The 12,855-nt window shown below is 43.8% G+C and overlaps 2 protein-coding genes and 1 pseudogene across 2 annotated transcripts; all 3 read right to left on the reverse strand.

The window, feature by feature from the left end:
* Positions 1–2,057: 2,057 nt before the first annotated feature.
* LOC119654787 (trypsin-1-like) lies at positions 2,058–3,035 on the reverse strand. The gene has a single exon (XM_038060334.1). It carries the CDS (start codon positions 2,831–2,833, stop codon positions 2,099–2,101), a length of 735 nt encoding a protein of 244 aa, XP_037916262.1. The 5' UTR covers positions 2,834–3,035; the 3' UTR covers positions 2,058–2,098.
* Positions 3,036–5,865: 2,830 nt separating this feature from the next.
* On the reverse strand, positions 5,866–6,628 carry LOC119654100 (annotated as a pseudogene).
* A 3,646-nt stretch (positions 6,629–10,274) lies between these two features.
* On the reverse strand, positions 10,275–11,149 carry LOC119655072 (trypsin-1-like). The gene has a single exon (XM_038060768.1). It carries the CDS (start codon positions 11,102–11,104, stop codon positions 10,370–10,372), a length of 735 nt encoding a protein of 244 aa, XP_037916696.1. The 5' UTR covers positions 11,105–11,149; the 3' UTR covers positions 10,275–10,369.
* Positions 11,150–12,855: the final 1,706 nt, after the last annotated feature.

Below are 12,855 nucleotides of genomic sequence, written 5' to 3' on the forward strand. Positions count from 1 at the left end.
GAAGGGAGCAGGGATGCCTTTATACGGGCCAGAACCCTTCTGTGGAATCGGAAACGGTTTCATGGCTATGAATCTAAGAAACGAAGAAAAACGGCTGAGGGAACTATATTGGGCGGGCTTACCAGGGATGGAGCAGTCCAGGGTGCTTATTGGGGGATACGAACCCATGCGCACAAAGGATTGCTTAAACCTCACCAAAAATAACCTCCGAATCATAGTGGGAATTCTCACTGGTCATTGTCGGCTGAACTACCACCTAGGGAAGCTAGGGATATCTACGGACACTGCCTGCAGGTTCTGTGAGGAGGAGGACGAAACCTCTATGCACGTCCTGGGACAGTGTCCAGCACTTGTGCAAAGTAGGTCGATACATCTGGGAGAACACTTAATACCAGATACAAAGCTGAAACTTCTGGAAGTGGGGAACATACTAAAGTTCCTAACGTTTACTGGCCTGCTTGAGATACTATGATCAACGGGTACACTATAACCAGTAAAAGGGGCACAATAGTTCTTCAAGGACGCGGTGCGACTTTCCCTTAACAAAATAATAATAAGCGTCTCGCGCAAGTACAGAGAAGGGGAGCTTTGCGGGTGGCGTCTGCGTACCGGACGTGATGGTGATACAAGCGCAAGAGAGGAGCCAAGGGAGGTGGGTGCTCGTGAAGATCTGCAAGCACCCTCAATGAGTAGCAACTCTTTGGGCAAAATAAAACTAGAGGCAGGTGGACTGCGTGGCTCACTGGCAACTTATGTGCATGGCTAAATCGGAAGCATGGTGAAACTGTCTATCTCCTTATCCAGTTCTTAAGTGGGTATGGAAGTTTTCAGTCTTACCTGCACAAGATTGGAAAGGCACGATGTCTGGATTGTGTGTTTTGCAATGGAGTTATGGACGACGCCCATCTAACTTTTTTTCTAGTGAAAAGATGGATGGGATTCGTCAGCAGCCCTATCTAGACACAGGGGATCTCTCTCCAGACAAGAGTGTATCTCCTTGATGCTAAGAAGTGCTGACAGGTGGAGCCATGTTGCTCATTACCTTCGAGTCCTTCTCGTTGCAAAGAAGATAGAGCTCGATCGGTAGTGGATGGCAGAGGTCCTTTGAACTAACAATTACCTTTTTCCTCTCCCCTCCCGTTGGCGAAAGGACTTCCCTGATTTGAAGTCTCCGCAAGGCATACTCATCGTAGAGGTTAAAAGCGAATGGAGTGGTGCTCGATTTACTCCCGATGTTGTCATTATAAGACCAAGAAAAAGCTAGCTTGAATATGATGTGTTGCTTGAGCGGTACATCGACTAACGGTAGGAGGTTGCTGAATTAAGTAGAGAGAGAGCTCGAAATGATGCCGTTGAGAAAAAAGTGTGCCAACCGGATAATCATCCGTAATATGCAGCACAACAACACACTTAACCGCCGAATATATAGTAGTACCGCTGCTGGGGAAAGCTTGCTTGCTGAGAGTTTGCTGGATTGGCAACAGCATTTGGGGGCTCACCGAAAAAGTGAAGAGTTGTCAAGTGTGAAGGATTGGCTACCCACAGCAACTTAAGTATAACGTCAGTATGAAGAATATCGTTCGCCGGGATGCTGGGTGAAGAACCTAAAGTTCGCAGTTTCCCCTCCCCCGCGTGCATTCATAAATTAACTGGAATTTTAGAAATTTGTCGGTAGCAACAATTTTTATTGATGAACCCGAATCGCATTTTATTATCCCTTAAGAAACGAAGAATGGGAACTTCACATTGTCTTTCTCAGAAGAATATTTCCAGTTTCGAAAAGCATACAAGCACAACAGTGGGAAGCCATTTCAATCGACGCTTCTAACGACAGTGTAATAGGACTGTTATAGGAGGCCCAATGTTTGCCGCCATATGTTTGACTCATTTTCAGTTTAGAAGATAAAACCTTGACTTCGCTGCTATGAAGGTCTATCTGAAAACTTATGGGAACCTAGCGGAATTTGCGTTTAATGAAGGTTCCTAGAAAATGAAATAGCTAAAGGAGAATGGAAAGCAGTGTAGAATTCAAAAGAAACAGGACATAGAAGTTTCCGAAAAGAAGCTTTATATTTCACCTTTAAAAAAATACAAAATTTTATCGAATATTTCTTTTAATCCATCTCTTCAGCATCGGAACTCTGGTATATATTCCGGGAAATCCCCTACGGCCACAACCCTCGCCCACTGAAATAATTCCAGCCAAACGACCACCGATAACCAAAGGACCACCTGAATCACCTTGGCATGCATCCCGTGCTCCATTCATAAATCCGGCACAGTACATAGACCGCTTCAAATCCCTTCCATAAGCTCTCCGACATTTATTCCTTGGTGTAACACGTACCGCGGCAATTCTTGCCATGTTAGTTAACCCTCCTCTTTCTCTGGTACTTCCCCACCCAGCTATTATTCCCTTCTGGAATTTCCTCAGACGTCCCTGGAATAGTTTAATCGGTTGCACAAGATTATTGAACGGGAGCCTCCTTTTCAGGTAGATAAGAGCCACGTCATAGGATATGCTCTTTTTGTTGAATTTAGGGTGCCTTTTCCAACCACCAACTCTTCTAATGTATCCACCACGCATTCGAGTGTTAGTTCCAGCTCTGATCGACATGAAGCGAGGCTTCATTCCTACAACGCAATGTGCAGCAGTCAGGATAACTCTTGGGGCGACGACTGCGCCTCCGCAATAGTGTTTCAACTGGTACATCAAGGACACTAAGTAAGGAGTCCGACCCGTGGGAGAACGACGTCCTCGCACTATTTTTTCTTGAAGGCGCGGTGTGGCAACGGCGCACAGGAGACAAAGTAAGAACAGAGTTCGGAACATTGCGCAGCCCGATTCGCGGTGAAATTAAGACTAGATAATGCGAATTTAAGAAAACGGACATTGTGCTTGTTGTTGAGCAAAAATTATTAAAATTATCATACATTAGCTTGCACCTGAGCAAACAATTTGACATTTTTTGCTGATGGTGCAACATTTGTTCATGCTCGGAAAGTTTAGAGAGCTTAGCATTTCTAGCAATGTAAACAGCAGCCAATTTTAAAATAAAACCAAAAGCCCGCAATCGATCACTGAGGTACCTTACTTCACAAACCATCTGTTAAATTACCGGATTCGGATACATACTCTGAAGTGAACTTCAGCAACTCAGAAGGAACAAACCAACATTTTTTGGGTATATCTAACAAAATCCAAGATAAACAATTTTAAAAAGAAGAAAAGTAAGAAACTTATGAAGCAAATTTGAGATCATTATTTTGTCGCTTATTACTGCGATTGAAGGAAAGGAAGTAGAACAGAGTGTAATGAAAGGAAGTACGCAAGTAACAAAACACAATACTCCTTTCTCGAAACCGTCAATGTTGGGGGTCTCCCAAAACACGAGGGTGACAGGAATATCGGCTTTTAAAAAAAACCAGCGAAAAGCAGAAATCCGCTGAAGCCCTGCTTAAAAACGGCACTAGAAGACCCTATATATTGTGAACAACATTACGAAGAATAAGGAGGCCAGTACTCTAGACGACCTCGTTAAATACCGGCCGACTATGGTGGAAAACGATAACAAAAGCCAAGAAAACCAGCAAAAGGCAAAACTTACCGTCGTCAAGCGCAATCAATCTCGAGAAGAAGTTGTAATGAACTGAAGGGAAATAGGAGGACCAGACGATCATCCTAATTGGTCGAGAACGACCTAGAAGGAAGAGCTATCCCAGAAACCTAAAAAGTTGGTGAAATTGACCGTGAAGGCTGTGAAGCTCCATCAAAAAATGCTCAGTTGACACGTTCTTGCATGCCTCTGTGCTAGCCAGGCTTGGGAATGTGAGAGAGGTCCTTTGAGCGCTTCGATCCCTCACGTGTTATTAATACAAAATTAACGTGCCTCTACCGATGCGTGAGTCCGCACCGGATTTCAAAATAGACTACAAACAAAGAAATTCGCGGCGGCCTCACGATGACAACCAGAACGCGAGCTAACACTGGAAAATAGAAAAAAACGGCTCGACCGCGCGCGTGGAGCCGTAAGTCTCCGGACCCGAGTGCCGCGATCGAGAGGGAAGATCCACGACGGATCACAATCCCGATCATAGTTTCTTCTACCTCAGATATTTATTGAGACGCGGCCCTCAGGAGGTTCCCTCCCATCCTTGACATCCTCAGGCCAGTATTTCAGAAAAGTCCCTAATAAGGTTTTGCGGGGTCAAGGAAGAAGAGAGAGGGAGGAAGTCCTCAAATAAAGAAAAACTCACTCCAAACAAAAAAAAAATAAATATATAAAAGTGAAATAAAATTGAAAAGTAATAATACAGGGTGCGGTAGCATAACTTCCTTTTTTAAAATGCGCGCCACTCAGTTAGTTGATGTCATAGCGGAGCGCTAGTGGTCTCGTTCAAGAGGGGATACTGTAGAGTTTTGTCCCGACACGGTTCAGTCGCCATCATGCGTTGGAATAGTGAGGAGCGTGCCTTTGCCGTTGAGGTTAACTTTTCAAGCGGATGTTCGGTTATTGCAACACAGCGTGCATTTCGGAATCGCTTTAATTTAGCCCCGTTGGCTCCCGTCCCAGACCGCAAATCAATTGTTACATGGGTCACTACATTCAGACAAACTGCAAGTGCGACAAAAGGAAGAACTGGAGTCCCTCGGCCCGTTAGATCACCTGAGAACATTGAAGCAGTGAGAGCGTCAATACTGCGATCGCCACGGCGTTCTGCGCGCAATCACGCATCTGACCTTGGACTATCCGATCGTTCTGTGAGAAGAATTCTTCGTGATGATCTTCATTTTCATCCCTCTAAGATGGCGATAGTGCAGCAACTTTCAGAACGTGACTTCAATTCTCAGATGAACGCGTGTGAGCTTCTTCTTGATGTCGTTCCCGAGGGTGCTATTGTTTGTTGTTGGTCCCTGGTTTTTTGAGGAAAATGAGGTTACAGTGACAGTGAATTCGGACCGGTATGTAAACATGCTACAGAATTTTTTTTTCCCACGGCTAGAAAATTTGGATTTGGGGGACACTTGGTTCCAACAAGACAGTGCAACAGCACACACTTCAAGAGCATCGATGGCTGCTTTGAGGGAACACTTTCCAGAGCGCCTTATCTCAATTAGAGGCGATTTGGAATGGCTCTCCCGATCTGTCCCCTTGTGATTTTTTTCTATGGGGTTTTTTGAAATCCCGTGTTTATGTGAACCGTCCAAGAACCTTACAAGATTTGAAGACCAACATCCAAGAAGAAATTGCCAACATAACACCCGCTATGCTCACAAGAGTCATGACAAACGCCAGAAATCGGTTTACGCAATGTATGGAGAATGGGGGACGTCACCTAACAGATTTGATCTTCAAAACAATGTAAATAAAAACTTTAGACATGTACCTACATTATAAAAAATAAATAAATATTTTCCAATGCATACAATAGTTTTTATTGAGTTTTGAAAAAAGGAAGTAAGTTATGCTGCCGCACCCTGTATATAAACGAAAAGAAAAATTAAATTAAATCAAAGAAAAAAAAAATAAAAAAAAATGAGATCCAATCAAAAAATTAACGCTTACACGATGATTTACTCCGAGCTCGTCGTAGAGTGTATTTATGATTGTCCTGATTCTGTTTGTGGATAAAAATATTTAGACCATTAAAATACGAATTTCATAATTGCATAATCTACTACTTCATTTTCTTCAAGATACCAAAACTCGACCGAATTTTCCTTTCAAAAGCACTTTGAGAATTGGGGGTTGGTTTTCGATGGGTCGCGTTGCGTACGGTTAGCAATGAACCACGCTTCTTGCACTACCAAACTCTTAACCAAAATCTCTTAAATCACTCGCTGTTCCGCGGAACGGGCACAGATCAAAATCGCTTTAGCCCTCTTCTCGCTCCAGCCTTAGTACTCACACCTTCTGTGCCAGCTTCTTGGATGCGCACTGTGATTTTCTCAAAATCAGGCTGCGGAAACGACACTTTTGGTTTGCATTGTAATATCACCGGAATAATTGCAACTCCAAAATGTCCACCGATCACAGGAATATCAACGGTATTCACATCAACTTTACATGAATCAAAAATGAATTTACGAGCACGGACAATATCCAAAGTTGAAACACCGAAGAGACGAAGGGGATATTTCTTTCCTTTGGATTTTAGACCTTTTGCGGCAATTGGGAGTCACGAGTTCACGGGATTGGTAATAACCGCAATTAAAGCCTTTGGACAATTGTCAGCAATGGCAGAAGTCAAATCGCGAACGATACCAGCATTGGTGTTGAACAAATTATCTCGAGTCCTTCCAGGTTTACTTGGCACGCCCGCTGGTATAACAACTCCATCGGCGCCTTTAAAACAATCAGCAACTTTGCTCCAACGTAGCCCTTTACTCTCCTGGCTATATCGATGTGGGAAAGATCGGCTTCAAGAGCCAGGACAGGGGCTGCCCGATACCACCAGATGCTCCAGCGAAAATTCCTCGATCGTTACCTCCCGTCTTCACCACTGGTGCCACCGGTGCCAATTCAAACCTTTTTTCTAAATCACCGGCCAGTCCAGCTGTTCTACCAAGAACCGGTCCCCCTGCCGCTACAGTCGCCTTGAACTCTGTTGAACTCCGAGAGTTCATGTTGAGGCAACATTGAGGCAAATCATCCCCCTCTCTGAAGATCAATTCGCCCGAATGCATTCAATAATGTGCAATCTGCGACGAACAGGGTAATTGCACATTATGAAGTGCATTATTTGAGCAAATTAATTCAGAAAGGGACGAATGAGATTCCGCTCTCGTCATGAAACCGCGGTTACTACAAAGTCCAGCGAAACAAAAGAATCAGAGTTTGCAATATCTGCAAACAGTGAAACAGCGACGGGCAGCCGACAAGGTACAAACCGTAAAATGACGCCAGAGGTGTGGACTAGTAATGAAGCCAAACTATCGAATATGGTTATCCAGTATCCCCTGGATGGTAAGTGGAACAGAGTGATGCATTGTCTGCTTTGATTTCTTCCAGGTAGTGTGTTGGTTTCAGTTCATAGCATGTGAGGAACAATTCTCCCAGACAAGCTAGGCCAATCGTTGCGTCTTCAAACCCCCTGGATACCTATGGAGGCAAAAGAGCAGAATGGTTCACAAATTATAGGCCTTATTGCAGCAAACAATGCCTCGAAGCAGCTCAAAAACCAAGAGGTTAGTCGCTCTTTGACATTATTATTTACACAAACCTATCAGTGTGTAATAGGGGCAGTATACCAACCTTCTCTTTCCCCAGCTCGGAGGACTGTGACGGTTGGAAGGAGGTCCTGAATATCACCCTACTAATCGAGAATGAAACTGTCAGGGTGAACTGCAGAGGACCTAACAAGTGATCCATCTTAGACCACAGTTGAATATTTTTCAGTTTGAGTCTCGGTCGAGCTCAAACCCTTTTACAGACCCAAAGAGGATTAACTGTGAGAAGTTTTATCAAATTATGAATAGCAAACTCTCCGGTGCGCTAATCGTCGATATTTGCTCGACAGACGAGGAGCCTATCCATTCTTAACTATTAACAAATCTTCTCGCGGGAATCAGAAGCTACAATTTCAGACTCCAACGAGGACGACTATGAGTCACCACAGCCCCGGTCGTCTGAGATAATCAAATCGGTTAATACCGAGGATAAAATCAGCTGGACTATAAAAAGTTTCTCTTCGTATATATCTCTGAGCCTAGGTGGCATAACGGCAGTCATACTGAAGAATTGTACCGTAGCTTGCGGAGATTTACTGGAGCTGCGCTTCTTTCGGATAGGCACCGCACTCCTGAAGACCTGCGCGCATGATTTTCATACTGAAAGCGGGCAGGCACGGTCATAAGTCCGCGAAGGACTTTCAATCAGACGCACCTTTTTTTGCTGAAGACCCTTGAGCGCATCCTAGTCATCCAATTAAGAGAAGTCATGGAGAGTGCGCCCTTCTCCAAGTCTCATCACGGCAAGGAAAGGCACAGAAACCGCTCTTCACTAAATAATTAGCACGGTTTAACGATTGCTGTATACAAGTAAAATGACCTAACTACCTCCCTGGATATAGCGGTAGCATTTAACAACGTATTTCCAAAGTCATCAAGAAAGCTCTTACAAGAACAAGATCGCAATAGATAGTAACCATGCTAAGAACCAGGATAATACAACCTGATCTGTAGCCAGATGATCAGAACTTTGGTACAGAACAGCGGTACCCAGGATAGGGCATCTATCCGGTGCTCGGGATGCTAAGGATGGATTAACTTTCACCCATACTAGATAGCAGAGTGGTGAAGGTGGCATGCACATAGTAATATAAATAGATCCAAGCTTAAAAAGATTCAAAGAACTACATGCGTAGTTGCTACTGAGCCTCTGCGGTCTTTCCTATCACTAAATGTTTTTCTGCACCTCTCGCCCGCTTAAATTACGTCTGCCCTGAAAGTTAACCGATGATCAAGTTTATCACCGAGGTATTTGATATAAGACTTAGAATCTACCTTAAAACTGGGGGATGTTGATAAAACTTGGCTAAAAGAAGGATGTCCAGAAATCAAACCAAATATGAAGGACGAGGAAGGAAGCTTCTTTATGGTGCAGAGCTTCAGAAACCCGATACCCAGTACCGACAGTTTTTGGAAGTGAGCAAAACGCTTCCAGGGCATTGATATCCAGCGTCCGTGACGCCTCAATAGTGGCATCTAATGCTACAAGAAATAATAGTGGAGTAGAAATGAGATCCACATCGAAGGTCACCATCGAAGGCAACGTTACCTCTAGGTAGCCGCGGGACTTGGAAAGGAACACGGATGGCCGGATCTAACTTTGGAGCTAAAGAAATCCAGCGAAAATAGTGAGACCAGGTGGAAAATGTGTTAAGTGAACAAACAGAAATGAAAGTGTGAGATAATAATCGAGCGTGGTTACATCACGGCAGAATATCTGCGTTGGGAAGGAAAGACACACAGAGCCCTTTTATTAGCTTGCCACTGGAATCGGAGGTTAAATTGATTCCCGCGGGCAAGTAAATATCTCTCAGAGATGCTTCGATTACCTCAATTTCGACCACTTTGCAGCCGCATGTACTAGTGAGCAAAATAGGTGAAACAGGTGCAGGAATTATGTCTGCGGGTGTAAAAATGAAGGGCATCTCATCCAAGATTGAACTGAAGATATATGATGCATGTTGTGCAAAGGGAAAGGCGTAGTGGACGGCTGGCACATGGCAAGTCGTGGCAGGTGTCCGCCGCATTGGAGGGAGCTGACTCGTAGGGATAAATGAGGTTGATAAAACCGCAACCTGAACCATTGCGAGAAGTAGATAATCTCTGCATGCGAAGGAGGACAAATCCGGGCGATGTGACTGCGGACTTCCGAAAAGCCACTAGGAAGGAACCCTACAAGAGACAGCAACAACGGCGAATGATTTAGAAAAAGGCCTATCGACTCATATGCATTCCACGTATTGAGAGCACAGTTCCTCACAGGATATGGTGGATACGTACTTGCATTGCAGGATATGGTGGATACGTACTGGATCGGGCCCGGAAAGCGTGACAAACGCGCGACTCAATCGTGCTGGTATAAACCAGAGTCCTCCCCATGAAGTAATAATTCAGGGTGATGCCGCGGAGATATAGGCCTGACTTTAGTGGATGAGAATCCCATATACTACCCCATAAGAGTACCACTGCCATGAATCCATGATCTCATCTACGACTATTGCAGGAGCAAAGTGAAAATGGCAAATCAGCATTAGAGTTCTCAGACATCAGATCTCATCAAGATCTGCTACTAGCCAATAACCAAAATCAGGATTACTTTCAGGAAATAATCAAGAAGCGGGAATGAATCAGCATCTGTTTATTGCAGAGTAGTAATCTTGTTGACCAAAAAGTCTCAACACAATAAGTCAAACTGGATTCGAAACAAAGTGTGAACAAATAAAGATTCACAAGGGATGGATAAGTTTTACATCCCCACTAATTCCAGGTAGCTTCTTATTTGCCTACCAAATTCCGTCCCGTCCTATTCGTGGGGCTTAGGAGATATTGGACTAGTTGCATCTTGTCAACCACCTTTTCCAGATTTGTCATTGAGAGGGAACGCCGAGCAAGTGAGGAATTAATAGATACATCGAACTGTATTCACTTATAATTAGATGGCTTTCTGAAGTACTTTTCCAGCGAAGAAATTGCAATCGAAGGTCTATAAATAGGATAAAGAAAAACAAATGAAATATCGACCTTTCAAAACTATTACTTATGGCACCAATTCAATTACTTTCTTTACTTCCAATAACTACTTATCACGCAATGCCATGGTTAGCAACCACTAACTTCAGGTATAAAAACACTCCTTTTTCACATATTCCTTTTAATCCACTTTTTCAGTAGCGGAACTCTAGTATATATTCCCGGGAATCCTCTTCGACCGCATCCATTGCCTTCTGAAACAATTCCAGCCAGACGTCCACGGATGACAAGTGGTCCACCTGAATCACCCTCGCACGCGTCCCGAGCTCCATCCATAAATCCAGCACAGTACATTGTACGCTTTAACATTCTCCCGTAAGCTCTTTGGCATTTCCTTCGAGGTGTTATCCGCACCGCAGCGATTTTTGCGACTTTTGGCAATTTCTGTGAACGATCACTAGTAGTTCCCCATCCAGCGATTATGCCTTTTTCGTATTTCCTCAGTCGTCCCTGGAAGAGTTTGATTGGTCTCACGCGGTTGTTAAACGGAAGACTTTTCTTCAAGTAAACCAATCCCACGTCATAAGCGGTGCTCTTTTTGTTGTACTTGGGGTGTCTTTTCCAACCGGCAACCTTCCTAACGTATCCGCCGTACAAGCGTGTGGTAGTTCCTGCCCGGATAGCCATATTGCGAGGATTCATTCCTGTAACACAATGCGCAGCAGTAATGATAACTCTGTGGGCTATAACTGAACCTCCGCAATAGTGTTGCAGTTTGTACATCAGCGAGACCAAGTACGGAGTCCGCCCTGCGGGATCGACACGTCCCCGCACTATCTTTTCTTGAAGGCGTGCAGAAGAAAAGGAGCAAAAAAGACAAACTAAAAACAGGGTTCGCAACATTGGACTGCCTGACTGAAGTGGGAAGTAAGACTAGACAGCGGAACTTTGAAGAGGTGTCATTTCGCTTACTATTTGCCTAAAACTCCTCAATGTCTCTTATGTTTATTATCATGCACCTGAGCAAGCAATGTTACATTTGCTCCGGATACTGCAAAGCTTGCCCATGTTTGAGAATTTGAGCGAGTTTAACCATTGTTGACGTTAACTGCACATCCCGCGAGAAACATGCAAGGCTTCTTAGTTTAGATATTTAACAAAGAAACATATTTTGTTCAATTTCTAAATTTAGAGTCGCACTCCAGAAATGCAAACTAAGTTTCTATTTCGATAAGTTAAAAAACTCCCAGACGACTTCAATTATTCATATCATAACGCGATCACATGCTGGAATGTATGTAAATATTTCTGGTGATCGCTTTACCTAAATTCTCTAATTCATTATGTGGACCATCAGTGATCAATATTGTACCTATATCTGCCATTAACAAAAACAACACGATACTACTGCTCCAAAAATTATGTCAATGGTTTGGTATTCTATCTAAATAATTGAATAAGAGGACGAATAACAATAATGCGTATTTTCTCGGAGATTGAGGAAGCTATTTTACGGCCGTGTTTGTCTCCGCAGTCAGTGCAATCCAACATGAAATGCATGTAAATTCTGGTCACCCTTTATCAGCAAAATCAAATCTACACGATTTTCAAGGTTATACAGTAATATGACGTAAAATGCAACAAACAGCGCTGGGAACTTCGAACTTAATCGATTTTATTAGGAAGAGAAGATACAAAGATACAAATGCTCCAAAAACCTAGCTCCATCCTTCAAAAACAGCGGGAAAATAGGTAAACCGAAATGTATACCCTCATTCTTCCATCTTAAGGCGGAAATAACAGTCAATGTAGAACGCTTCTAATCATGTCAATGGATGAAACTATTCAACACATATACCTTGACTGCTCTCCCCCTCGGACACTACCTTGTCGTGGTGGGGGAACTTGTGGTAGTTTACTACTACACTAAAGTTGTCCACAAGAAGACAAGAATCACAAGAAGATGGAAACAACGGATTGTAACTCTCCAAGTGATAAGAAATCACAGACTTCGAATCCCCCCGCGACTTTGAGAAATCCGGTTGTGGCCAAAGCACGGATTTTGTCTCTCCATTTCAGTGAAAAACCTATACCCGGTGCCAAAAATGATAGCCCAGCAACACCCTTAATGAGAGGAACTGGAAACATGACTACGGCCGGCCTGTCGGTGATACTGTTGCCTAACTCTTCCAAAATATGGGAGAGGAAGACTCGGCAGAAGGAGAAGGGACTGCAGACTTGCCTGTCAGAACCTTCTTCTCCACCTGTACCCGGAAAAACGAAAGAAAAGGAAGCTGGTAATGTGGATACAACTGGCCTAACGCCGGTATGTGAAAACAGATCCATACAGCCCGGACGGACGGACAACCTGGGAGGACTAGAAGCCAACGTCAACGGAAGGCGCTGCGAAAGAAGGCGAAGTTTGAGAATGAGGATATGGATGTTGCTACACCCCCAAGTGAGGCGATATCCGGAGAAAACGAACGCAAGAATGCGGAACTTTTGGCAGAAGGTGGGGACAAGCTAGTAACCCCGGTGAGATCCACACTCAACGCAGCAAACTTTTCAGGTAGCGGCAGTTTTCATATTAAACTGCACTTATGACTGCAAACATAAGAATTAGTCAAATCAACCTGCAGCATGCCAAAGCTTCC

The sequence above is a fragment of the Hermetia illucens genome, chromosome 4 (assembly GCF_905115235.1).
Source record: "Hermetia illucens chromosome 4, iHerIll2.2.curated.20191125, whole genome shotgun sequence".
NCBI classification, from domain to species: domain Eukaryota; kingdom Metazoa; phylum Arthropoda; class Insecta; order Diptera; family Stratiomyidae; genus Hermetia; species Hermetia illucens.